Below are 27,447 nucleotides of genomic sequence, written 5' to 3'. Positions count from 1 at the left end.
AAGTTAGTTTGTAAAATATGCCAGAAACTAAAAATAATTTCTGGGCACAATTTGTTAACTTAGCTGTTTCTACAAATGTAATTTTTTTAAAAAAAGAGTGGCCAGAAGATATATTTTCTAATTAGAAAACTGTAAAATGCATGTTTTTATAGGTGTTAATCACTGCAATATGTGACTTGCATCTATACTTTACATTCTTTTACTTGAGCCACAACCTCCCTGCTCTGTGTAGTTAAGTCACACTTGTTGAAGAGAAGTTGAGTAGCTGCCTGACTCAAGGCTTTGGGATCTCGAATGAGGACAGTGCTATGACACATGATGATGGTCTTCCCACTGTGCAAAATTAAACAGTGTTAGAAATATTCTTCAGATGGCTCACACCTTCTTTGCTTCCCATTCTCTCTTCTGTTACTATCATACCTAGTCCAAAAGCAGTATGTGTCAGGTAGTCGTGACATAAGACAAGGCTTGAGGTGTGAGAACAGTAATTCATTTTTAGGACTGCATAAAGTTAAAGGGTATACTATCGGCAAAATCAGTGCTGTAACCAAATCTTGGATCTGAACTTTTGTGATTAGAAAGGAGCAGGATCATCCTCCTGCATCACCGACGTGCCAGAGCAGCCAGTGCTTCACTTAGTGCCATGTGTTGGCTGGGGAAAATCCCAGTCAGACTTTTGTCAAGTTGCTGTCTCTGTTCTGTTTACACCAGAGGTCCTCAAACTACGGCCTGCTGGCCGGATACGGCCCCCCAGGGTCCTCAATCCGGCCCCCGGTATTTACAGACCCCCTCGCCCCCCCCTCGTTGGGGGGGGAAACCAAGCAGCTGCAGATGACCTCCTGCCACTTCATCCACGCGCCGGCCCCCTGGTTAAAAAGTTTGAGGACCCCTAGTCTACACAGTAGAGAGTCCTAATGTAGGTCACGGGAAATTTTGAGTCTTGTTTGCAGTGAATGTAACAAAGAAATTTAAATAGAAACTGTAATCTCGATGATAGTGTTTTGATACTTGACAATAGACTTACTTAGAACAGGAAGACTGCTGTTGGCATGAAATCAATGAGGTTTTGTCAAGACACATATTTTGAAGGAGGTGGCTAAATCTGTATTATTCTATCTCTGTGCTATTGGTAGCAGTGAGGCCACCCATTTAGACTGGGCTTTGGAGAAAATCTGGCATATTTGTGGCTGATGTGAATTAGAGCTTCCACTGGTGGGACTACCAAAGTGATGACAGGAGAAATGACAAGGAGAGTCTTAAACTACTATGGGAGAAAAATCCAGTGGGTGGGCAATTTTTGTTTACTGATTCTGAAAGATGCAGTTGAGCTACACAGTGTCTGCATCTTTGAAGAGAACCAAATAAATTAGATTTGGGTTTTCTTTGCTTTTTTCTTTTCTCACAGAAATAAAGAAAGCTTCAGGCAAATGGGCTGGAGATCTGTCCCGCTCAGGCAGGATTAAATCTATCCAGACCATCTTGTTTGCATAGTTCTTCACCCAGTGCAAAATGGAAGAAAAAGGATATGAAGTTGCATGATAAAAGAAAGTTGTTTTGCTGGGAACTTTTATTTAGTAATGATTTTCAATATGATTTCCAAGAAAACTATGTTAAAGTGTTGTGCATATTCTCTGGAAAATTTGGGCAGAGATTTAAGTCACTGACTACTCAGTTACTTCAGTAGCTGGACTATTTTAGCAGCTTTAACACTTAATTTTGAGAAAGGCAGAGATGTGTTTGCTTAACTATATGTTTCCCCCAGTTTAATTCCTAGCTGGAGCAGATGACAGGCTTGTGATGCAGCTTTTTAGAGTGGACCAGGCACTGTGGTTCTTAAAACTAAAACATATTTTGGGTATGTCTTCAGGCAATGTACGTATTTAGTACACAGACATGAATAGAAAGCTCAACCCTCCTGAAATGGTCAGCTTTTGAAGGATCATATGGGTTTTGTCCTACTGTGTTATGAATTATTTCAAGTTAATGTTACCACTTGGTTTTTTAATATAATTGCAAGCCAACAATACATAGGATACACATTCGAAGCAATAGTAACTAAATATGTGTCCTAAAGCTTCAGTGCAGTGTACCACCTAACATCTGGGTGAGCCTAGGAGCTCATACACATTTATTGCAGGTCAGCTGATGGGTGGTAAATTATTAAGCCACAGTAACTGTATTCTGTGTCCATATTGCTTGAAATCAAATAGGACAATTTGTAGAGGAAAAAGTTAAGAAACATGCATATTTAAAAGCAGTGCAGACAGAGGCATTTCTAGAAGGATGTGTTTTCTTGTTCATCCATTTGACCACTCTGAATTCAGTGAACTAAAACTGTTTACATACCTGCTGAGATCTGCCCTACATTGTACTACAGCGTTGGAAGGAATTAAGCTTGCATGTTTTCATTTCTGCAAGTACTCATGAATACAACTTACAAATATCCATAGCAATATTATAAGAATGGAGAAGCAAATGGTGACAAGAATAAGTTGTGCTTGTTTACATGCTGATGAACTAGAGAATAACTGGACTGTGTGTTTTTACCATAGCTAAGCTTTGTGATATGTAGCCAGTGGCTCATACAGGGCTCATGGAGAAGCTAAATTGCTGCCTGTGGGCACCGATGGTCCTGTGATCTCACTGGAGAGGCTGTGCGGATGGCATTGTTCTGTGAGGCTACAGAGATGCTGCACCAATTCTTCTATTGGAAGGCAGCTCCTGGCCTTGTGCTCCCAAAGCACGTGTGCCTCCTCCATTCCATTCTTCCCGTATCACTGGCTTCAGGTTTGAGCCTGTGTGGAAGGTGGAAGGTGTTTAGTAGTAGAGTTCCCTCTTCTTCTTCCTTTTCTTTCTTCCTATTCAGATGGCATTTTTTAGCTACTGTTTAGTTTTGTCCCCAAGTAGCTGTGGGGCATTGCTCTCCAGGCTGACTTTTTACATCCAGCCAATTGGGCTCTCTCTAGGAAAAAGCCTTGGGCAAATAGTCAAGGAAAAATTGATATTTTTTTTTTTTGACTTGGCTGTAAGGAATTAAAGCTGTGGAGGAAAGCTGGTTTAGGATTCATTTCATGCTCTAGTGAAGCAGGTGGACTAGAAACCCTAAATTTTTGTTTAAGAACTAGTCCTACATGTGTACTGCTTGTGGAAGAGAAATCTGGAGAGGCAGAGTCTTAATTAGCCTACAGAATTAATGGGAAGACTTGAATAGCAAGCCTGGAATTCATTGTCTGTCAAATGACCTCGGTAAAACAATGAATCACACCTCCAAAGCAGAAAGGTGAAGTGATTTCCTCCCCTTTCCTGAATTATCATTTCACCTTTGTTTGTAGTCTTTATTGTTTTAATCTGCTTTAGATGAATGCTTTTTCTGAACTGAATACCTTTGATTTAAAGGAGAGTGTTAGAGAAGGTGGAAGACAAAGGCCTAAGGCTGAATATAGATGAGTTCAAATGAACTATAGATTTAGTCTCTCTCTCATTTAAATTTGCCTTTAAAATTAGAAAGACCTCTTCTAGAAGCAACGATTTTGTATTATAAATTAACAGGACTCTTAATACCTGTAACAAAACTGTATTTAAAGGTGGTATCCTTGCAGAAAACCTGTAAAAAGAATTCAAACTGAGTTTATGTATCTATGTGTGTGTGTGTATGTGTATATATATATATATGCATACATAATTATTTTTTTTTCCCATTTACCAAGGCTCAAAGTGCTGGTATCAGAATTTTCTTCTATTAAAAGCAGATGTGGCCTGTGCATTTCTGACCTTAGCCCTCCAAGGAATAAATCACAAGTTCTTGAATCTTTAGCTGAATTATTGGTAAATGTTTTCCAGCTCTGAATTAAATATTATGTAAGTAGATAACTCAACCTGCGTTACAGAATTACTTTTAACATAGATTGGTACATGATCAGCGTTCAAAGGCACGATGCTAAACTTCAGCATGTCTTTTAAAGGGGATTTCAGTACAGTGCTCTGTGTAAAATTATTTTTGTGTATGTGGTTGAGATAAATGTGGCTATTAAGCCTTGACTCAAGTGTCCACAAGGAATAAAACTGCAATTTTTGAGTGATGTTTAAAGAAAACAAATGGGTTTTACCGTCATAAAGCTGGGCTGGTTAGTTATACACTGAAGGCTTCTTGAAATGCTGTGAAGTCTCCTTTCCTGCCTCCAAGAGGGAAAATGTGCATCTTTTCTAGGATGCTGCCTTTCTTTGATGGGGATTGCAAAATAAGAAAGGCACAAGCACCAGAGCACAACTGTGATAATGACAGCCGGCTCCATGCAAGTGTCAGATGTAAAATGGTACTTAAATCAGAAATGTACTGAACCAATGCTGTTGTCTGCACACCGTGGGATGTACACAACAGCCCTACTGCATTATGTAAAATGCTTGCCACACACAAAATGCTGTTGTTGGGTTTTAATGTTCAGTACTGCTGATGCTTATTTCAAGAAAAATAATTCCTGAGGGGTAACGTGTTTTCAAATATTGTATGTACTTCCAAGTGAATACAGCTGCCTTCTCTTCCATAAGAATAGCCTCAGTTACCTCAGATCTGCTTAGGACATTGCCCCTACAGTTTGATTTATTTTGGCAGCACTGAGAAGTTTCTAGTTGGTGTGAAACTTCTTTGAAAACTTCAAGCAAATATCTTGTTTTGCAGAAGAAGGTGCTTGCGGTACCACTTCAGAGTATAAAGGGGAGAAAGTCTCCCCCTTTGCTGTAATGTCATATTGAAAAGAAATTGACCCCTGGCTGCGTTTCATATCCAAGGGAAACTTGCTCCAAACTCTTCTGAGTTGTGGGAGGAAATGGACAGAGAAGTAGCAGAGGTGCCCCTCAAACAGAGATATCCCAAATGGGTACAGTCAGATACCATAGATTTCCCTGTCCACTCTGCAGATGACCCTTCCTTTAATGCTCTTGCTTTCAACTGTGAAGCAGTTGGACAATTTCCAGTTGCAGTGTCTCGTTGTTGCCTTGATGGTGAGTGAAGGTGATATAGAGTATTTGTGGCTTTAACAGGTGACTAATGAAGTCTTCCAAAGGGAAGAACTGAACTTCAGCCTGTTCCTTCCCAAAGTTATCTTAATCTGATGTTTTGGCGTGGGACTATAGCTTTTTATGGGAAAAGCTGATAAAAGGCAATATTTGTGGCATTAATCCCAAGTAAAAAAATCCTTTAAGATCACTTCAGAGAGTTTATTTCTATAATGACTTCACTGCCAGGCTCCATTTAAGTTTGATAGTAAAAAATCCTGAAGTGTATTTATGTTTCAAGCAGCACCATGCCGCATTAGTTTTGCATTATCTAGTAGGTTTTTACAATGATGAAAGGATAACATATAACCAACGCACAGTGCATTGAAAGCTGTGAACTTCTAGAGTAAACCAGTCTCCCTCCTTTTTCTGACCTCTGAATGGATAAGTGCTGTACTCTGACAAGTACAGAGTGGATATTGTTGCAGTGGCCTGTACCACTGTGCAGTGGAAAAAGGCAGCTTCTAGAGGATGGAGGGGGAGGATTTGTGGTCTTAAATCATCTTTTTTGATCATCTCTTTAGGCTGAGTATCCAGATGGGAAGTATACTGATATGCATAGATGTATTCCTGTATTGGCCTTGATCTAGTTAGTTCAGGAGTGGAGGCTAGAATATGAAAGGTTCTTGGTGAGTGTTTGTAGCCCACACTATATGTCTGCTGCTCTGCCTTTGCTGCTGTTAGTTGAAGCCACAGCTAGTGTTAGTGCGATAGCCGTGGTGCAACAGTACATGCACTACAGTATAGACATGCATACAGTGTCAGGAAAGGAAATTGTTCTGTTGGGGTGATACCTGCCAGGATTGTGGTCTCACCAGGAAAACCTGACTTCTTTTTCAAGTTAAAATACCCAGTTAGAGACTTTTCTTATGTACAATGTAGCACCTGGATAGTGTATGTTTCAATGTGACTTTTTTTGAAAGGTTCTGTGTTGTTGTTTAGGTGGTGACCTTGTTCACTGGATTTCTTAGCCTCAAGCATTTAGCGAGGAAGTCAACTTTTTGTCCTTCCATAGAATCATAGAATGGTTTGGGTTTGAAGGGACTTTAAAGATCATCTACATCCAACCCCCCTGCCATGGGCAGGGACACCTTCCACTAGACCAGGCTGCTCACCTGGCAACCCCATCCAACCTGGCCTTTCACATCAATCTGGCTGACTAAATTCATAATTACATTCTATGTTTATAGCTAAGTTATTTCCTAAGAACCTTTTTGCACGTGTATACATAGTACTGTGGGTAAACATTATTCTCCCATTATGACAGTAAGAGGGTGATTTAGCTTTTGATGCATCTACAGTTATAATAAATTGTATACAAAAAGGAATTTGGGTAATAATGCAACTCTGTAAGTTTCTGTTCCCCATATTTTAAAAAAGAAAATCTGCTGAAACTAGATAAAATATCACTGTGAATAAAGACTTGGTCCATGATTTTTTATTTTTTAATTTTATATTTTCAGAATAGTTTAATTCATTGAGCTCTACAACCAGTTTCACCCAGCATAAGCCAGTGGTGCTACTTCTGATGTCTTGTTCCTGACTTGCCTCAGACTGGCACGAGTGTTGCTGTGGGGCTGAGTGGTGAGCCTGGCCAGAGAGCCGAGCCAGCTTGGAAAGTAGCAGGGCAAGAGGAAAAACATGAGTTTTTACCCAGATCAGCTGTCTGTTCCAGCTGAGTATGCAACCAACCAAAATGCTAATGCCAGCATGGAGAGTGGTGAGAGAAACACCTCTTTTGACAGAAGTGCTGATTTCTGTGCAGGCTTGAAACTGTTAAAGTCTGCTTCAACTGTTTGTGTTGTATCCAGCCATAAATTTTGCTTGATTCAACAGTTGGTAGAAAGCCTTGTGTAGCAAAAGCCTGAAAGATGGCTAGCAACTGAGCCTGAACACTCATGCAGAGGAAGAGCTAGTTGTTCACACTTCCACTGTGTGATGAGAACATGCTTCTAACATGCATATAAGGTTCCTGGAGATCAGGCCAGAGAAATTCCAGCTTAGTGGTAAAAACTTAAATAAAATGTATGGTTTGCTTTGATTATTTTTTTTTTGTTTTAGTTCAAAATCATGGCATTATGGGATCATAAAAATTACTCATATCTTCTAATCTTTTTTCCTAGGAATTTATCAAAGAGCTGCTAACTCGGATAAGAGGAATGAGGAAACTCAGTCCCCCTCAAAAGAAGAGTATATAAATAACTTGAAGTAGTAGCACTCTGTAAAAGACATGGCAAGGGAAATGGGACTTTGAATACAAGACCTTTATTAAAATAATTGTCTTTCTCCACAAATTTTTTGATTTCATTCAGTTTTGACGCGAGGAGTTTCTTCTGTGTGTTTTAATGGTTCTTTTTTAAGTGTCAGTTTGTTTTTTATCAAGAATATCAACAATTTGGATGCTGCTCAACTTTCACTTGAGGATTACTGAAGCAAGTGAAGAATCCAAGAGTTAGTGACGAGGGGCAGCAAGCCTACGTGGTGAACCAGAAGATCTTGTAAATCTACAGAGCTAGGAGACTTCTTGCAACTAGTTGGATAACGTTTTTAAGTTGGCTGTACATTTAACTCATGGTTGTCACGTTCCTTGTGCTTGTCTGTACATAAATTATAAAGTGGGTTGTGAATACTGTTTCACATGGATGGAAGGAAAAATTTGTTACAGTAAATTATTTAAATGGTGGTTATTACAAATTTGCTACCAGAATGTATCAATTTAGATTACTAAAATGAGTGCTGCCATTTTTATAAATACCCTTAAAGCAGCCCAGTGAAGAATTTCATCATATCTCCTTGTTTAGACTGCAGCATATGAGAATTGGGAATTTTAAGGGCTTAATTTGTAGACTTTTAAAGTTATTTGATTGACTTCAATGCTTTGCCAGATCATTTCCTCTCCACCTCATGGTGTCTTGGAACTGTGCTAACCTATACTGAATAAGGGCCTGCCGTGATATCTAGAGAAACGTCCGTTACCTTTTAAAAGCTGCTTCACAGTGGAGGAAAGGCAGCGCTACCAAAAGGGATTACAAGCACTGTTTTGCATTTAGTGATGTGGTCTTAATTGGATGCAGATTCCTCTCCTATTAAGGTGGGCTAACGATATTACACTCTTTGTTTACGGCTCTGCCCTGAGAAGTGGGGAGTCTTCTTAACTTGGGCTCTCTTACTTGTAAAAACAAGAATGGAAGAGAGATCCCTGCTCACTCCTGGAAAATGGCCTAACTGAAATGTTCAATAAGCTACCACATACTGGTAGGTACACCAGTTAGTCAGGCATTTTATATCAAGGGTGCTCTGAACATATTTTATTTTTCAAAAGAAATACATGTTTGTGAATTTTATGTATACTGGCAAGCTTTTTAAATGTATTTAATTTTGTAACGTTTACCGATGATTTTATTTACCAGATATTTACTCAAATAAATGGAACAACTTGTGACTTGTTACATGTACACTTTACAAGACTACTGTTGCTGAGTAGGTTGGTAAATGGACTTGCTCATCAAAAAGAGAAGCCTGTGAGGTGGTAAGTATGTGGGAACCCAGCTGTATTGACCCTAATTGGCTTTTAATGTGCCCAGTATCACTCAGCCCTTGCCCAGTACCACTCAACTTTCTGTAACCTGGTGCACAGCTTCACTTCTGAAAGTCATCTGCAGATGAGTCCTTCCTTCACTGGGGGATTTTAAAAAGAAAAAAAAGAAAAAGAAAAAAAGCTTGGATATTCTTTCAGATAAATGCTGCTGCTTCCTTTTTTCCTTTCCCCAGAGGTCAGTGTAGGGGAGGGCTCCCACCGGGTAACTCAGTTCTCTGCTGAAGGTGTGGCAGCAGGGGGTCTTTCAGCAGGAGGCACTCTGCCTTTCTTCCCTTTCTCTGAATTCTCGAGAAATTCTAGCAGCCCTAAGGAAAGACTTGGTTGGTTTGCCTGCAGCATCTTAAATTTGAATCTTGTACCTTGCTGAAGTTGCAATTCAGCTCTGGTTTCCTAAAGAGTCTTCTGGCAACTTTTTTATAAAATTGTGACTTGAAATCTGCGCTCCAGGGGAACTGGGAGGAGATTGTGATTTCATCCGTTTTTTGTGTTGGGATCTCCCAACGTTGTTTTCAGCATTACCAGTGTGATGTCTTTGGTTCTGGAAGAGGCCCATGTGAATGACCGGTCTTGCCACAAGGAGATTGTCTCTCCTTGGTCTGTGCTTCTTGCAGAGGATCTGGTGTAGCAAGATCTAAATGATCAAGTTTGTATCAACATAACCCTTTGAAGGAGAGAGAGTTACAGGAAAAGCTTCCTTAAATCCTGAGGTAAGGGGACTATTGTTAGATTATTATTTTTTCTTTTCCCCCACTCAATTCTGGAGGCAGAAATCAGTGGTGTTAGTAAAGAAGTTTTAGTTACTAGCAAACTTCTGATGTTTGACTGGGAAGGTACTAATTCCAGGCCTTTTTCTGGAAAGTCTGTTCATTTGTAAACTACTGAGAGCCTTCTGTGAACACCAAGTTTTTGTCCAAAATGGAAAAAATGCTTTGATTTGAGACTTGCTAGCAATATTTAGAGTTTTGAGCTGGTGTCTGAAATGCTGTCTGCTCGTGGGTGCCATTCCCTAACTCAAACTTACGCAGGTGCATTTAACACATGGGCTGAAACAACTGAGAGCATGCAGTGCACCTCTTCAACTTCGGAGGTGGTTATAGCTGCCTTCATTTTTGCAGGTGGTATTTAGAAACAGCCCCAAACCTGAACATGAAAGGTTCTAGTAATTTCCATATTCACAGATGTATTTTGTGACTTCACTTATGATTTCAAATATATATTCTTTTTTCTTCCTTTATAATAATGGTGTGCAAAATCAGAAATGTCAAGTAATGGTAACTGCACCAGTTCTGTTGCCTCCTACCACAAAACAGAGCTCCACAATCCTTTTTTTTTTTCCCTTGTGTTACATGGCTAAAAAATACCTGCCCCCTTTACACATCACACATTTGTGTCTTTTTGTCCTATTTGTCTTGCACTAATGTAGCTGTGGAAGGTAGCAGTCTACCCCTTCTAAAACCAGTTAATTTGGTGATACGCTTAGAAACAATAAGGACTGGGACAGTCCTTGCTATTTTCTTGTCTGTGTGGATGGGACAGTCACTTCTGTGAAGGCCTTCCTCTCCTCCAATTCTATATGTTTTGCTGTCTTACAAGTGTCCATGAGTAAGCCCAAACTAAGTAATATTTGTTTGCAGATGGCCTGTTTTTACTGGAGAATTACAGGGTCTCATTCTTGCTACTTTTTCTTTAATGGAGATACTCTTGGCCTTGGCTTAAGTGAGAGGAGAATCAACCCATTCACTTTAGATTTCATTGTGCTTTATGTCTTTATACTGTGTGGGTGTTCTTGGCTCTGGGCAATACTCAAGGGGCATATCAATAGCCCACTGTTACTGAAAGAACTTGAAATTAAATCTTACAGCCCAGGCTCTTCACTGTGTTGGCTGGACAGCTTTCATGAGAAGGGCCGAGTCTGGCTGCGATGAGAGCTTCCTCTGGTCTTTTTAAGTGGCTAATGAAAGGAACTGAAGTTTCTTCTTATAAATATGTAGTGAAGCTGAGGTTTTTGTTTTGGTATTGAAGTACCTCTCCAGTATACAAAGATTGCCTGCAAGAGCACGTGTTTCTGGGGTCTGCTTCATGGCATAATTAGCCTTTGCATGTTTTACAGCAGGAGCTGACAGTGTGATATGTCCCGTGGTTGCTCTTCCAGTTGGCTTAGAAAGAGGAGGAAAGTGCTTCTGATCATATTTAGTGTTCCTCGTGAGGCTGCAGTCACAGGATAGTATATTCCTGTGACACAGAAGAAAGGAGGTGAGCCATTCTTCTGCCAGCCTTGTTTTTGCTCCTTTCCCCCCAGTATTCTGATGGTGGGGTTTATTCCTGAAGTTGCCATCCATGCAGGGACCATCTAGGGAAAATGTGGGAGGGAAGCTTTCCTTGCTCTCGGAGAACATGACTAAGAAAAGCAGGAGCAAAATAGCTGCTCCTTTTGTGCACTAGAAACTCCTTGTCACTGAGTCTTGATAAGGGTCTTGAGCACTGTACCATCATAAGTATAATAGTGTATGTGAAATTGGAATTACTCAGCAATCTATTTCTGTGACGGCTTTGCTGATTTAAGACAGCCTTAATGTAAACATGCACCTCCAGGGTAAAAAAAACAACCCATGTGGGCCACATCAACAGAGAGCCTGTTACTCTTGGTGAAGTGCTGTAACAAAAGGATTAATTGCTGCTTGGCTATGTGGAGTTTGTCATTGCCAGCATCACACACAGATGTTAAGCAGGTACTGAATAACTGTGTGCAATGCTTTTTAAAGGATGTTGAGATTTAGGGGAGGGAGACGGAAAAGAAATCAAGTGCTGGGAAGTCTAGGGAAAAAAATCACTAAAAAACCTACCTGTTACATGTTTAGCTATCAAGAAAACTGAGAAGAGTCTTGTTTTGCTGCATGTATTTCTGTATGGGAAGAAAATGAGAAATGTAAGGGTTCTCTTGCATTGGAGAAAAGCTATGAGAAGGATGAATGCCTGAAAGATAAAGAAAGGAAACTTAAAGTCTGGAAGAAGATAGAGAACCTCAATGGTGGGGGCGAGGAGCCCTTTGAGCCTGCTGCTGAGAGAATAGGTGAGATCACTGTCTATTAGTATTCTGAAATAGAAATTGGATGCTTTTCTAGAAAAGTTCTCATTAGTTAAGTTCAGTCAAGATAATTAAAGGCCTTAAAACTCTAGACATCTGCTTAATTTTTTAAAGGTTATTTATTTATTTATTTTTAAAATACTGTAAAGCAGAGGAAACAAGTATGAAACTGATTTTTATATTTATGCATTGTGGCTATGTCATTACATGCTTATGTAGTGGTCAAATCAGATTACTAGTACCAGCTACATATATTATATACAAATACTACCTCTTACTTGATTTCCATGTTACGACTTCTCTTTTTCTGGCAGTAAGCAAATGGTAAGTGTGAATGTAATGAAAGTTGCTATTGAAAGCTAGAAAGAAATTAAAGTGAAAAAGAGAAAATGTGCCTAGAAAGTTCCTAGTGCTGCAAAATTTATTTTTGCCATGGTAGCTATTCAGCATACAGTGTAAATACAGAGTGTTTCTGAGGTTTTAAAGTTGCTATTTATAATAATCTTGTCTAGTGCTAATGGGACTTTATTTGCTTTATTTTTTTGCAATAGAACTAATGACCAAATTCTCTGAGCTATTAACTTACACTGCTTACAGACTTCTCTGTTTTCCAACAAAAATTGACATTAGCTGTTCAAAATGAAAGCAACTGAGCTATTTGAAAACTTATTTTTTAAAATGTACCTAAGACTAAAATTTCTTTTGGAGGTGCAGTTAACAGGTTTTGTTTGGCTGTGAACTGAAATGTCTTCTCTCACTGCATTGGTATTTTAGGTGAACTTTTTTTTTCTTCCAAGGTCATAATCAAAAATATCCTGCGATAGCCCTTAGCAGGTGTTTTGGTCTGACTAATTGTCTAATACTGGGTTGGACTTGAAGCATGTAACTATTTACTAAAATGTAGGAGCTGATCCACTTCAAGGACAGAGAGACTTGTCTGACCACCCCTTCTAGGGGGCAGAGAGGGACAAGAGCACAAGAAGCATTCCTGCCTCCTAAAGAAGGATCCTACGTCAATGTCAGCAAGGCTTGGACTCTTGCTCTGGCTTTGTGGGTGGGCCTGTTCCCCCTCATGTAGCTCATAGTCATACTGGGGCTTGTGGGGATTGGAGCAGTGAGTACTGTCAGATATATGAAGAACTGGAGCATGCAGGTCTGTGACAGGATTGTGTTTGTCCAGGATCGGCATTTGCATTTGTTTTGCAGAACCTGAGGCAAAAAGAGGTTGGAATAACCTTTGTTTAATATACTGACTGTGCTGGTTATTCCAGCAGCAAAGAGGGAAACCTAACAGGGATAATGTGTTGAAAATCCCATTGGTATGGGCTGTCTTCTGGTAAGAGAGCCGGTTTGTGGCAGTGGTAGCCGTGCAGACCCTGCAGGGGGGTTTCCCCACACACTGTCTGGGTCTGGCTTTGGGTCAGGGCCTTCCTTCCTACTTGTGTGGCCTCTCTACTGCAGAAAGGAGCGGGAAGCCTCATAAAGCAAGTGACAGTTCTTCAACAGATGCCTCAGACTTGTCCAGCAACCAGTACCGAGTCAAAGCCGTGTCAGGACTACAGACAGTGTGCCATGGTGGTGCTTGAGACACAGGCAATAGAACTGACTGCATGAACTACCACTGTGGTAGGCTAGGTAGGTAGGCCTCAGGTGTGTCCTAGGAGTTGCCACAACACAGAAGACTTCTGGATGCTGCTTGTGGGTTGCTTCCAGTGTACCTGGACAACATTGTGGGCAGAAAGGGACAGTCTGCTGCCTAATGCCTTAGACATGTAAGGATTGCCATGTCTTGTTTGACTACCACACCACACCAAAAATGAAGTTGAACTGAACCTGTGCTAAAGTGGGCCCTCAGGCAGTTTTGTACCAACTTCTTGCAACAAATGATCCTCAATGAACTGTGTGTTTTCTGTTGTGTGTCTCCAGTCTGCTCCAAGCCTACCAAAGCAGTAGTTACTAGATCAGTTTTAGCATCTATTACCTCCAGTACTGTCATGGTGCATTTTTCTACAGCCTGCATTAGTTTTCCTCATTCCTTCGAGTTTAACAGCTTGATTATTTCTCTTAAGGACCTTTTACTACTCCGTGGAAATGGGAATGTGTCATCTGGTACTATTTCTGCCACAGAGGCTCTGCTGCCAATACCAAATCAATCCAAAAGTGTGGAAAGGATCCTGTAAATTTTAGCATCTCCTGAATTATGGCCTCATACTGCTGGAGCTTTCTTGCTTTTTGACTTACTACTTTACTTAACTTTCCCAAGTAAGTCTTCATAAACTCAGCCATGCACTATAAGAAGAGAACAAAGCTCCTGGAGCTAATCAAACAATGTCTCTTACATTCTGGGGGAAAAAAAGAAAAATGTGGCCTTTAGTTTGGTTCCCCTGTCCCAGATATCTTGAAGACACTCCAGTAGTGTTTGCAGGACTGCAGAAATGTTTTTTGCTTAGAAACATGAGGGTGCAGTGCAAGTAATAAGAAATAACTGGTGGCAGACACACAAGCTTGCCAAATGGAGACCTTCTTTGTGCCTTTGGAAAAAAAGGCCTCAGTGTCTTCTGAGCTCAGTGCTTGTCAGATTACTTCTTTTCATCATGCTCTACTAGGCTTTGCACTGGGTCCAGGCAGTGGCCCTGTGGAGAGGTGAGTACTGGTTCTTCAGGAGTAATGCAGATACAAGCACACTTTTGTAATCAGGTACCAGGTAACTTGTTCAACCCTGAACCCAATGTTTGGGCTGCTACTGTGCAAGTGTGTCAGGCAGAGCATTGGTAGGATGTGTCATCACCCTTTTCCATTTTGCAGTGGGTCCCTGCTGCCACTGGCAGTAAGGAATACTGCAGTTTTTCAGCCCTGAAATTAGGAAAAAGCATGTTTTTTGTTTGGGAGGGACAGGAGTTTATTGCCAAGCCAAACATAACTGTTCCTCTGATTTATATACCTAAAAAGCAAGTCTTACATATAGGTATAGCTGTACGTATGCTTTAACCAATTAACAATGTCTGTTTTTGAGAAAAAATGAAGCTGTTTAATGTTATTTATCTGGACACATTTAATTCATGCCTCCTAAACTCCAGCTGTTCTTTTAATATAGTTTTCACGGTCATCAGAAATGCTTTAACATATTTCTTTGGGGAATTTTTGTGGTGCTGGTTTAGACTTAAGCACAAAATGATCCCCTGTTGAAAAATTGCGATGTAAGTTATAACTTGTTTGCAATATTCCCTTCTTTATGCTTGTCTCAAAGGTATCTGTTTCCATATCAACAATGTACATAGTGCATATTTTATAATGTAAATCCTTGGAATTTTGATAGTCTACCTCAAGTGTCTGCTCTTTCTTTTGTCCTCTGATGTGCCTTGGTCAAGAGCTGCCACTTAACATATTGTATTGATTATTTCTTCGTCTCTGAAGCTGTGCATTCAGCTCAACACTTAATCACTCTAAGGCTGGATTTTCTGTCCTTGGAACAAGGACAATGAGTTTTAAAAATATTGTCAACTCTTGAAAAATTAGAAGTTTCAATGCCAGGGTTGAGTGAAGTGGTAATTGTTTAACTTTTCCCCTTCTGGTTACCTTACAAATCAGAAAATCTGAGTGCTTCCTGAAATTAGTATGACTTTCATTTCTGATCTTGTTAGCTGCTTCCTAATTAAATTAGTACTTGTATTTCTTATACGGTTGCAGTTAGTATCTGTTCTAACAACTGTTTCCTCCTCCCTCAGAATTCCTCTCTAGTGCTATCATTCCCTTTGCAACAGAAATTCAAGTATGTCAAAATTATGCCACCTCTGCAGCAACAGCGAAGATAACTAGAGAGAGAAAATAAATCAGATTAACCCACAGTATTGCTGTGTTTTCTTTGCTGAAGAAAGTTAGGCTATCGTGCCCAGCCCCAGTCCTCAGTTTCACATCATCTCTTTTTCATAAAAGCATGATCTTTCCTAGGAGAGTGGGTTTATTATTCTAGGCAGGAAGCACCTGAAAGAAAGTGCTTAAAACTCTGGGAGTTGGTTCAGATATCTTGGATCATGCTCCTGTATGAGGTTGGCTTTAAAATAAATAAAAAAAAATTAAGATTAGGACTGTTAAGAGCCTTTGTAGTCAACCCCTGGCTCTTGTTAACTAGAAATTTAGGAGCAGCTGTCAAATGCGTGTCAGGGCTGGGAACCCAGATCAAACAGCAGGTATGGTGCCAGGTGTATGCTGACCTTCCACTTCTTTCAAAGTTTCCTTCCTGTTTGAACCTTGCTAGTCTCAAATGCTCAAAAATCATGAGGTATGTAATGTAGACACTCTGAGGCTAGAGTCCTGAATCTTTTATAATGCATATTGGATTGTTTGATTGTTTCTTGAGATGCTTTCTCAGGGGCCACTTGTAAGTTGTTCACTCTGTTGATAGAGGACTGAAACTTCCTTTCCCATCTCTAGCAATTTCGGGAACTGAAATCCTGGGAAGGATGCTGGGCTTGTGATAAAAATGTTATGGTCAGGGACAATAAGGATTGATTGAAGATGCTGGAGCTGACCATGCTCCTGTTCTGCTGTGATGCCCTTTTTGGTGCATCCCATGTAGCCTGTGCAGCTCCCCCTGTGCTATTAAGATGCTATATCTGCTTGTGCACAGAAACCCATGAGGTAGACAAGTTAGCTAAAACTAAAATATGCTGGCATCAGTTGGGTTTAGAGCTGATGTATTTTAGTCTTTATCCATTTAAAAGCAGGCTACTCATTTCATTAACTAGAAAGCAATGTTCCTTTAAATTGGGTTAATAATAGGTGGTTTTCATATATCACTTCTGTGCTTTGCTGCAGTACATACAGACTTTGGTGGAAAAAATGGTTCTTGGGTGGGTGCTAGAAACAAACAGCTCTTTTTTTTTTTTATAAATACTTGAAGACAGAGAGAAGCAAGCTGTTTTTTTTTTTTTTAAAAAAAAAAAAGTGTTTAAACTGAAAGTGTGGTGCAGTGGAGGCTAGCTAGCACCCCAACCAATTATACCTCCAAATTTTACCCTTTGGGGACAGGAAAAGACTGTTAAATGCTGGTCTGTCTGCAAATCATGGAAGCCTTTGAGTTCTTCTCATGTTAAAAGGGTCACTTACTGAGAGCAAACAACTCTAATAAATGAATGGTAGTTGATGCTCAAAATTTGGCAGAAAGCTGTGTAATGGCATTTGGGAGAATCCACAGACAGCTTTCTATGCCATGTGTTTGTAGGTTAGGGGGAGTAAAGTAAAATGACAACACTTTAAAGATATCCTTTTTCTGTACATGACAGATTGTGTGGTTCAGTTACCCACACAGCTTTCCCACACAATCTGGGACTGTTATACTGCTGAGGTGAAAGACAGATAACCATTAGCTGATTGTTGTGCAGAGCTCTGGTCATGGATTATTTTATAAAAAGTGTGTGAGTGCCACTGGGAGTTATTGAAAACAAACAGTATCTTATTCTCCAGTTCATGGGAACTGCTCCCCTCTCCCCCAGCCCCCGGCCTGCCTTTGGGTAATGCAGGGAATGAGAAGAGTTTGTGGAGAAGGAACAGGGCTGTGCGGAAGGGCAGGTGATCCCATCTGTTCGTCATGTGTCAGGCAACTCAGAGCCAAGCAGAGGTAAGTGCTTGTAACTGATTTCCATGAGAGCACGTAGGGGACTTGAAGATATTTACTTAGGGAAGGCAAATAAGGGAATTCTTATATTCAAAGTAAATACCACAAAATATTTTCCCCCTATTTGTTGTCATTAATTAAATAGAATTGAGTTCTCAGTTTCATCTGTTGTTCTGGTGCCCACTCAGCTTATTGCAGCCTGAGGTTTCTGTCCCATCCATCCTCTTGCAACCTAAATATCGCTTACTGTCTGCTGTGTTGTCTGACTGTTTTCTGCTTTGCAGATCTTGAAGAAATGTTTTCCACAAAAGGGTATAAGACAGCACTTTGCACTAGCCCAGTGCCGTGACAGAAACTGGCTGTTAATTCCTACTTCTTGCCCTATCCCTCTTTGAATCATAACAGTGTGCTATCCATCCCTGCTTAGGGAAGGAAAGGCTGCAGTGAGCACAACCTGCCTACTTGTTCCTGTTGGGATTCAGGTAGAACATACAGATCCCCACACACTCACACAGAGGCTGCCTAAAGCGGTGTCAGCAAGTCCCATGGCTGAAAGTCCAGACATGGTTGGTGCTCCTTCCTTGTACACAGCTCAGACGGGCATGTCACTGGTGCTTAGTCAACAGCAGTGTCAAAAAGGATAGAGCACCACTTCCTCTCCTCTTCACCGAGCTCTTAACAGTCAGCGTACCAAAAGCTTTGTGTACTGGACAGTCTGCCTGTAGGAAAACAAATACGCAAACTCTCCTGCATCTAATAGTAGGTCACATTGTCAAAACGGATTATAGTGATTCTCTCTGAAGAAGCAAAGGAAAAAATCTTCATCTCAAGTCTGGGTGCCCTTCATAGCTTTGACAGCAGAGCTTCCCAGGACAGCAGTTTCCTAAATAAGATGCTGCTAGTATCTAATGGTGTATCAGTGTTTTTCCTTCCTTATTCCGTGATTCGTAGTTTCCTAAAGGAGTGAAAAGCATCCGGGAGGAGACTACAGGAAGCTGGCAGTGACTTGGAAAAATGAAGCAAATGTGTAGGGAGTCTCTTGACAGATTCAGTGGCTTTGTAACATCTTTCCCTCCCAGCTGGATCTGCCTTCTGGCAGCAAAAGCCCTGTCTAGGCTGAACACATCAGAGGCAGAAGCAGCACACTGACCTCTTTAATTTTGAGGATTAATCTGTTTTACTGTTCAAGGCAAATGCCTAAATTCATGGTGAGGAGCCTTGCTCATGTTTCTCTGTCTCTTTTTTTCCTCCATCACCTCTCAGTTGCTTACTGGCAGGAGTAATAAATACTGCGGTATTTTAAAAAGACCTTTGAAAAAAATTAAAATAATTGATGTGAACTGGGTAGTATAAATTCTGTTGTGGGAGGGAGCCTTGGTGGATGTAACAAGTGGGAATCCTGCTGAGGGACTGTTGTTGTTTGGGTATATTTCAAAGATTTAAATAGGATTAAGGTATTTAGTTGTATTAATGGGAAAAGTCTTTATCCCTCCAGAACATTAGTGATACACCATTTTTTTTATGCCACAGAGGAATACTCTATGGGAAAATATAAAGCTCCTGTTGTCTAAATAGTCTAGCTTAGAAGCTTACCCAGCCTAAGGATTTTCTCTTACTAACACCACACACTCCTTATTCTGCTGCAAGCTTGTTAAGTCCAGTGGTTGAGACATTCATAATTAACTACTGATTTCAAGCGCCTGGATTTATCAGTGTTCCAGCATGGGGCACTTGAAAAGGACCTTTATTTAAAAAAATAATTACTCTCTTTAACTGTTTCTCACTTGGAACACTATGAATTTGAGGCTTCCAACTCACTGATTGTTCTTGAAAATCTTCTGGACATTGACAAGATGAATGAATAGTGTACACCTACCCAGGCAGTGCCTGTGGCTGCTTGGTGCTATAACAGTAAATAAAAAATAATAAAAAGCCAGGCTTTATGGTTACATAAACTGCCTGTTTCTGACAGGATAATGTTAACATATGATTTGTATAACAGGCACTAGGCTTTTTTGCCCTATAAAAATAATGGGTTAAATTAAAAAAAAAACCACCTCCTAAACCACCTTCTGTTACCCTGACAACTCTTTTTAAAATGCAGTAGGTAACAGTTGACAGAATGTTCATTTAACACTGACCACTGCTTCTTCCTTTGTCCCTAATGTGTATGCAGCACTTTTTCTGCTATTTGAAGGGAGGGGAGGCATTTTGGTGTGTTTATGTGCCCCAGTTTCAGGCACATGAGATTCTTTGCTGCAGAGTGTGGCCTCCCTGGTGTGTGGTGCAGAGCAAGGTCATCTGCAGCAGGCTGAGGAAGGGAATAAATCAATGAACCAAGCAAAGGCAGTCACTGGTAACTAGCTAAGAATAAAGAGAACGGCTCAGGTATGCAAAGTTCACCATCAGCAAACAGAGCTTGAAATCCTTAAGCCAAATGGTGCATTTCTGAGCTGGGGGTGAGGCTTGGAGGAAGCCTGAGTTGTTATCAGATCTCAGGATGCTGCGGCCTGAGTGAAGGTCAGCTTCAAGCAATGTTTGCTGACAAGTGCAATAGATGAGTTGCTGCATGAGCTGGCTTTAATGGACTTGAGTGAAATAAGAAACGCTGGACCCTGGGTGTTGTTAAAGGGTTTCATATATGAAGCCATTAACTCTTGGTTTTGTAGCCCTGCTAGTTTTGCCTGGATGGGAGATGGTACACAACCTCGGGGGGCTGTTTCTGATGCAGCTGGGAGGGAAGAAGCAACCGGAGTGCCTGGCTGCAAGGTTTCCAGCCCAGTGGGCAGACTGAAAAGAGCTGGGTGATTCAAATGCACTATTAAAATACTACAGCTGCTCTGGGAAGGAAGTAGCCCGTGTGGGGTTTCTTGGGTGCTTAATCTGTGTTTAGTTTCATGTATTGCTCTTTTCTTAAACTGGCTGCTCTGGCTACATAATGCTGCCTTGGCATGCCTCCTTTCAGATGTTGCCAGCCTACGCTGCACTCTAGGGATTGATCCAGCTCAGTAGAAAAGCCAAATAAAATATTCCTGACCTGATAGAGAGGGAGCTCCATGCTGCTTCTGCTGTGCTTGTCCCTTTGCGGCACTCTACTGTGTCTGTACCTATGGCCCCCAGGCTCTGGTGGCTGTCCTTGTCCTCTTCTACCTGCGCACTCACCCCTCCTGCTTTGGTGGCCCTTCTTTGCCCCAGAGGGGAGGGCAGTCTGACCTGCCTCTGAACCCCCTCCTCCTCCCCAGGGCTCTGTTCAGCTGTAGCATCTCAGCACTGTTCAACAGAGTGAGGAAGATGCGCAGGTCTGTGGTCGAGCTGAGGGCTGCTCACAGCTAAGAGGCTGCACAGCATCGTTCTGCAAGAAACTACAGGGGTCTCCCAAGCTATTGCTTCTGTGATGTACCTGGGTGGTGTTCTGAGGATCTCACCTGTTTAGAAGGAAGGCAGTTACCATACAAATGAGCTTGGATGCAATGAAGGCAAAATGCAGCCAGTAAGGGATCTTCCCAGCTCTGCAAACTGGGATTTAAGCTTGCTGTTCTGTGAGCAGCCTCCTGTGTGGCCTTGAGAAAGTCACTTCTGCACAACAGCCCCCCTTGCAGCAATGGTCCAAGGCTGGTTTTGTCACAGAAGTGTTGTCAGGATAAATGCAGCTGAGGCAGGAAAACATCATGGTGACATGAGCCACTTTACTGTCTTGGATCAAACACAATAAATAGGATGTGTGACGCACCCGTATAGTTTCACCTTGGTGAAGTAAGTTTTCTTAGCTCGCCTCAAAACTATATTGGTATATTAAAGTAGAAAACAAAACCAACCCCAAAGTCCAGTGTATAGAGACAAGAAAGTTTATTTTTAACAGTGTGGGAAGTACTGTACTTAAAAGGCTAATGCTACCTATGGTATGTGCCTTGCATTTTGTTCAACAGAAGCAAAGCCCTCTTGAGTTACAGAGCTGAAAGGGAATAGCAAACTAGTGTGCTAATAATTCCTGTGTTACTATTTTTAAAGTTCTGCCTGTGTTGTTTGTAGCAGTGCCTCCTGATGCCGGGTTACTTGAGGCAAAGTTGGCGTTTCCATGTAAGTCTGTATTAATTTTCTGGCTTTTTGTTTGCCTTTCCCCCCCCCTCTCTTTTACTTACATTATACATTAACTTTTAATTAAAAAAAAACCCCAAACAAACAGAACAAAAAAACAGGAAAAAAAAATTTGTAGCCAGAAACTTGAAATTTCACAAAGCTTTTGTTGCCTGGTTTAAGTACTCAGTTATATTTAGAGAATTCCAGCACCCTCAAACTAACTTTGTGACCTCAGTTGTGGGTACGCAAAATGACTTCTGTGATTTATTTTTTTTAATTTATTTTATTTTTGGCCTGGTGGCTTGATGCTTTCCTTGTCAGCTTGTATGGGCAAACACTGTTGAACATGTACAGGCAAGCTGACACATCAAATAATTACAGGCACAAAGCTCCTTTTTGCATGCCTGCCCCGATCCTTGGCGGAGGCTCGCAGGGAGACACGGTCTGCTGCTGTGGGGCTGGGTGAAGCCTCTGCACTGCTCTTGGAGCTGTCTGGGACATCTGGCTCCCTTGCAAAGGGCTCTGGTGATGTGTATCGATAACTGTGAGGATGCCTGTGGAAGGAGAGCTGCTGAACGAGCGAACATCAGTTATTAGCAACAAAAGCTGAAACGTTCATGAGAATTCCCTTGGAAGAAAGGGAATTTTCTACAGGGGTGGGGCAGGTCAATGTACAGCTTGCCCTCTGCAGTGACTCTGTCTCTTACCCCTTCGATGTGCAGGGGGACACCCACACATCCAATGCCAGCCAGCCTGCAGTACGGTGCTAAAGCATCACTTAGCAGCAGCCAGCCAGTTGTGCCACCTCCAGGTGTGTTCCCACTGTGACAAGCAGCCTTCCCAGGTACAAGGAGGAAATCGTGAAGGGGGAAGGGGCAGCTCATTTTCGGGGTCATGGGGGCAGAAGAAGGGAGAAGAGTGTGAGAGAGAGGAGGGAGGTGTGAATGGGGAGGTCCTTAAGTTAGAGCCGTCTCACTGCAGTTTCAAAGCCGCTTGCTGTAGCCTCCCATGGGCCTGCATGCAGAGGTGTAATGTAAAGGTCACACTAATGCACGATACCAGGCTTCATTTTTATTCTAGGTTGTTTGGTTTTTTTTAATTATTAACGTGCAGCACAGCAACAACTGAACCTGCTGTTAGATGGTGCCTTGTCAGACCTTTTTAAATATTTAGTACTTACTAACAGAATGAGGCAAACAAACAAGAGTAGCCAAAGAGTTGAGGATGCACTTAATTTTTAAGCAGTTAAAAACAACTTAGGCAACACGTCAGAAGACAAGTGCACAAAGGCTGTTTACCTCATACTGAGCGGTCTGCGTGGTGATAGGAGACCATCTGGTTGATCTGGGTTTCTGTGTGGGGTTGATATTTGTTTCAATGGTCGGTGCTGTTAGAATGGCGATCTTGTAGACTCATCTGTGCAGCAGCTCCTGGATTTATCTTTTTAGTCAGCCACCACGGGATCCAGGCACTTTCTAAAGATGCATCTGCTGTGGGCAAACCTGACTGTGGTATGTCCTTACAGACCTGAGCTGGAGCTCTCACTCTGCCAGCTTCCCTCTATTTTCCCTTCTGCATGAGTGGATGTTGCCAAAGTGAATGGATAGTGATCACGCTTCCCCCAGGCAAAGAAAATAGAAAACATCTTCTGGCAGCTTTCTTGATTCCTTGTTCCAAAGTTGCATTTATCTGATCAGTATTCATGGTGCTCTATGTGTTTTCAGGGTATCTCACAGGCCAGTAGGGGACTAAGTAGGTTCAGGAAAGCACTGTTCTTGTTAGGGACTGCGAAGCAACTGAACAACTTGCCCAAGATCAGGCAGAAAGTATGGAGCAGGGGGCTTTGCCTCTGAGTTTGCTGGATTTATTGTTCTCCCTAGCTGCTGCCACAGGAGCTTGGCACAGTGTCCCTGGCACTGTGTCCTTCCCGCTGTGGCTGGTGGCATCTCGAAACAGTAAGGGGCAGATAATCGCGCTGCTTTACAGCAGCTGAGTGGGAGGAGTGGGTATGACTTACTGACCTCAGTCCTCCAGGAAAGGCTGATGGCTTTTGTAGCAGGTAAAACATTAATCCTGGGTCCCCACTGTGAAGAAAGAAAAAAAATTCCCCAACAAACCCAACACCCGGCTCAGGCCTGGATGTAGGCACAGCTCTGCTTAGAGCATCTCCTGTCTGTCCCCCGAAACCACAGGGCAAGGGCTAGCTCTCCCAGAGTCCCAAAAGGCTGGTGGCTCTGTGGGTGGACGGAGGACATGTCTGCACATGGGGCTGGGCTGCCAAATGGCAGGCTGCCCGGGGCAGCTGGTGGCCATGGGGGTGAGGGGGAATACTGCACTTGGGCTTGGTCTCTCCTCATGGAAGGAGGGAAGATGTGTGACACTGAGTTGTGCTGGAATAAAATGGGTGTGGGTGAGAGCTTGTGTCAAGCCAGAAGAGCTGTGTCTGAGAAGAAAGAAGAAGATAGGAACTGACTGTGTGTGAGAGATGCAGGGGAGCAGCATGTGTGTGAGGTGGAGCAGGGGAAATAAAGGGAGGGGGGAGCTTTATGGGCAGGGAACAGCTTGAGGTCAAATGAGAAAAAGTGGAACAGCATAAAGGCAAGTGATATTAGAATAAAAATCCAAATAGAAACTCAGCAAAGGCTAGAGAGCATAAAATGAGGCGTGGCTGGGGGAAAGGGAGATTAAATTAATAGAAATAAAGTAAGAATTACTAGGGCTGCAGAAATGGCGGTACATAATACAATAACATTAAACAGCAAGTGCTAGCACTCATTTACTAGGATAGATCAATGTCGTATTTATTTGAGTAAAGCAAATACACTTCAGGGTTTCTTAAAAGGATTATATGGCTGTGGCCAGAGCAATACTGAATGCTGGCTGTAATAGGCAACAGTAAATAATTACAGGTGGGAAGGCTAGAGTTACTACTTATTAAAATTTCCTGACCCTACTCGTTGTAAGATCTTTCAGTTACTTATAATTCTCAGAAGCTATGACTGGGCTGTGATTTTCCATACCAGCTGTCTGCCTCGGGCTGAATGCCTTTGAAAAACAGTGTTTCAAGACAACTGGGATGAGACTGGGAGCATGCAGGAGATGGAAGTGAGGACAGACAATAGAAAAAAAGTATAAAAGCATCTAAGCACAAAATCAAGAAGACAAAAGCCCAGCTGGAGCAAAGACTTGAGACAGACTTTAAGGGTAACAAGGAGGGATCCTGCAGGTATGCTAGCTGCTTAAAGAAATTCAGGATAAATATGGATCTGCTCACAGATGAGTGAGGCAGCCTAGTGATGGTTGATGCAGAAAAGGCTGAGGTGCTCAGGTGCTTGAAAAAAATAGCCCCAAAGATGAAGGACACAAATCCTCCCCGCCACTCCCCCCTGCCCCGAGTACTGTCAGGCAGCATATCAAGGGGCAATGCCCACAGACTGCACCATGGGGTGTTCAGGTTGGACCTGAGGAAAAAGGAGAGTGATGCTGTATAGAAAAAGTTACCTTGAGGGGATTTGAAGGTTTTTGGGACTGAGCTAGACAAAGCTGCAACAGACTTGATGTGGCTGTGCTGAGAGTGGGGGATGAACTCCCTCCCAAACAGCATCTCCTTGATGCTGTGATGCTGCAGTGGAAAACAGTGCTGTGACTATGCTGGAAAAAGGTCTGGTGATATTTTATTTGAGAAGCGTTAGTGTCTCTGTATTTTAAAGTTGAGAGGCAAAAGAGGTCAGGTTTTAGGTCCCAAAGCACTGTCCAACAAAGCAGCCTTTACTTCTGAGCCTATAATGGCAAGTCAAGATTTTTTCCTTTTACTGTTCCTCTGCTGTCAGGAGGCATGTGGGAAAGCCTTGGGCAAAATGTCCCATCTCTCCCAGTGCCACAGATGATAAAAGTAGTAAACCAGGTTTGGCTTTTGGTTGTGCTCCTCTTTCGAGTGGCAGCAGTCAGCTGCACGTCTAAACTCTGGCAGGGTCTGCAAGAATTTTTCCCTGTTTGACATCTGAATGTTTCTGATATGCTTGGAGATCTGATACGGATGACAGCCTTGAAAAGCACTGGAAGAAGTGACTAATTCTTTCTCCAGAACAGGGATTAAATTTTCCCTCATACCGAAAAATAAAGGGAAAACCAAAACATTTAATAACTGCAAAGTGAAACCCAACTATTCTGTGTGGTAAATAAGGGAAGAGTCCTGCGGAAAAACGATGTGGTCACATCATGAAGGGCATATAGCAAATGAAAACAGCCAGCAGAACTGATGCCTTTTTTTCTCAGGTTTTGATCACTGGTGTAGTGATTAGTGTCAGGCAGTCAGGTTTAAGCAGGAAAGATCTCTGCAGCTGTCTTCCACACCAGGCTATACTTTGCCCTGAAACCAGGAGAGCAGCATCTTGCTAAAATTGCACTGGTGTATGTGTAGACCCCCTTTTAATTTAGCAGGCACTTGGTATGTGAGGAGTGGGTGTAGGCAAGCAGTCAGTGTATCTCCTGTCTGCAGGGCAGAGACATTACTGAGGTAGTTACAGGAATTCAGAGATGTAGTTTTGAATGTAATGTGTGAGAGACAGAGCCCAGCGGAACAAACTGAAGACCTGAAGCTTAGTACAGAGTGGAGGACGGTCCCTTGCACCTCCCAGAATATTACTTTTGGCCATCCCACAGCAGGGAAAATGCTTACGTGGGTTTAAAGTCAGAAACCAGGGCTGGAGAAAATGTGTAGTTCTTGCAGTGGAGAAAAATCGCCAGAGGAGTTCCTGGGGGTCTGTGCAGTTCAGCAGATTTAAATGTGACCTGAAAAAGGGAGTCAGCTGTGAGCTGCCAAAATTTGCTGATGGCATTAAATTGTTCAAATTAGTAAGGAGCAGGACCAACTATCAAGATGTGTAGAGGAACCTCATAAGACTAGGTAACAGAGCAAAAAAATTACACAAGGAATTCAGTACAGATGAATGTTAAGGGATGCACATAGGAACAAAACAATTATAACTCCATATATAAAATAATAACCCAGATAAGAGCTGAAGGAGCAGAACAATATAATTCAGGATCTGGGTTTGTATCAAATACCTGAAAACACTGGTAGTGGTCAATACGCTGTGATGATTAAAAAACCTACCAAATATTAGGAGTTATTAACATGATGGGATACACAACAGAACATTGTGCCACTGTATACTTTTTTTGTACTTCCTCCCTGAATTTTCTGTACAGTTCTGATTCTCTTATTTCGAAGAGGTTATAGCAGACTTGGAAAGGTCCAAAAAGGGCAACAAGGGTGATCCAAGGTGTGGTAAGCCTTTTGTACAGGAAGGAATATTCTAGACTAGAGAAGAGATGTGTAAGGGTGGATAGACTAGAAGTTTACAAAATCAGGGGGAGGCTAGATAGGGATAGAATCCAGCTAATATGAGAACTGAGAGGCATCAAACGAAGATAATCAACCCAGACTCAGAACAAATGAAAACATGGGGTCCTCTAAACAACAAGTGGCTGACCTGAAAAGCCAAGTCTTTGTTTACCACAGGATTTTGTGGGTGCCAAAAGTTTAAGGGAGACTGAATGATTACTAGGAGGGGAGAGTCATTGGTTACTGCAAAAAGATAAACCCTCATATCTGATTCAGGACAAGTCTGAGCTGGAAGTAGGGGAAAGGTGAGATAGTCTTAAGGAGAAGAATCAAACAAGCTTGTCTCATTCTTATTTTTCCCTAGATATTTGCTTATGGTGACTGCTTGGAGAGGGGTTCCTGGGCCAGGTGGCTGTTGGTCTGGTGCAGTTGATTTGATCTTGTCTCCTGGAGAGAGTGGTTCAAGGGCCAGACCCTAGGCCTGTTACCACTTGCCATCTCAGTGGAGCATACGAATTTCTCATGTAAACCGTCAAACTGGTTAAAAAATTATACTAAGTATTTTTACAGTTATATCTTAAATTGATATTTTGAAATGTCTTAACTAGCTGTAAATGTTCCTGACTTTTCAAAGCACATCTGTGTTGAACACTCATTTCATGACAAATCAAACT

General features: G+C 41.8%; 1 protein-coding gene across 1 annotated transcript in view; it reads left to right on the top strand.

The window, feature by feature from the left end:
* Positions 1-8,486, top strand: part of PPP1R14C (protein phosphatase 1 regulatory inhibitor subunit 14C) — a 56,505-nt gene extending 48,019 nt beyond the window's left edge. The window contains exon 4 of the mRNA XM_037393119.1: positions 7,176-8,486. Coding sequence (XP_037249016.1) covers positions 7,176-7,250 — 75 coding nt within the window. The 3' untranslated portion in view covers positions 7,251-8,486. The remainder of the gene's footprint in view (positions 1-7,175) is intronic.
* Positions 8,487-27,447: the final 18,961 nt, after the last annotated feature.

The sequence above is a fragment of the Falco rusticolus genome, chromosome 6, assembly GCF_015220075.1.
Source record: "Falco rusticolus isolate bFalRus1 chromosome 6, bFalRus1.pri, whole genome shotgun sequence".
Taxonomy (NCBI): Eukaryota; Metazoa; Chordata; class Aves; order Falconiformes; family Falconidae; genus Falco; species Falco rusticolus.
The sequence above is the reverse complement of the archived record's forward strand: the minus strand, read 5'-3'. Positions and strand labels throughout refer to the sequence as shown.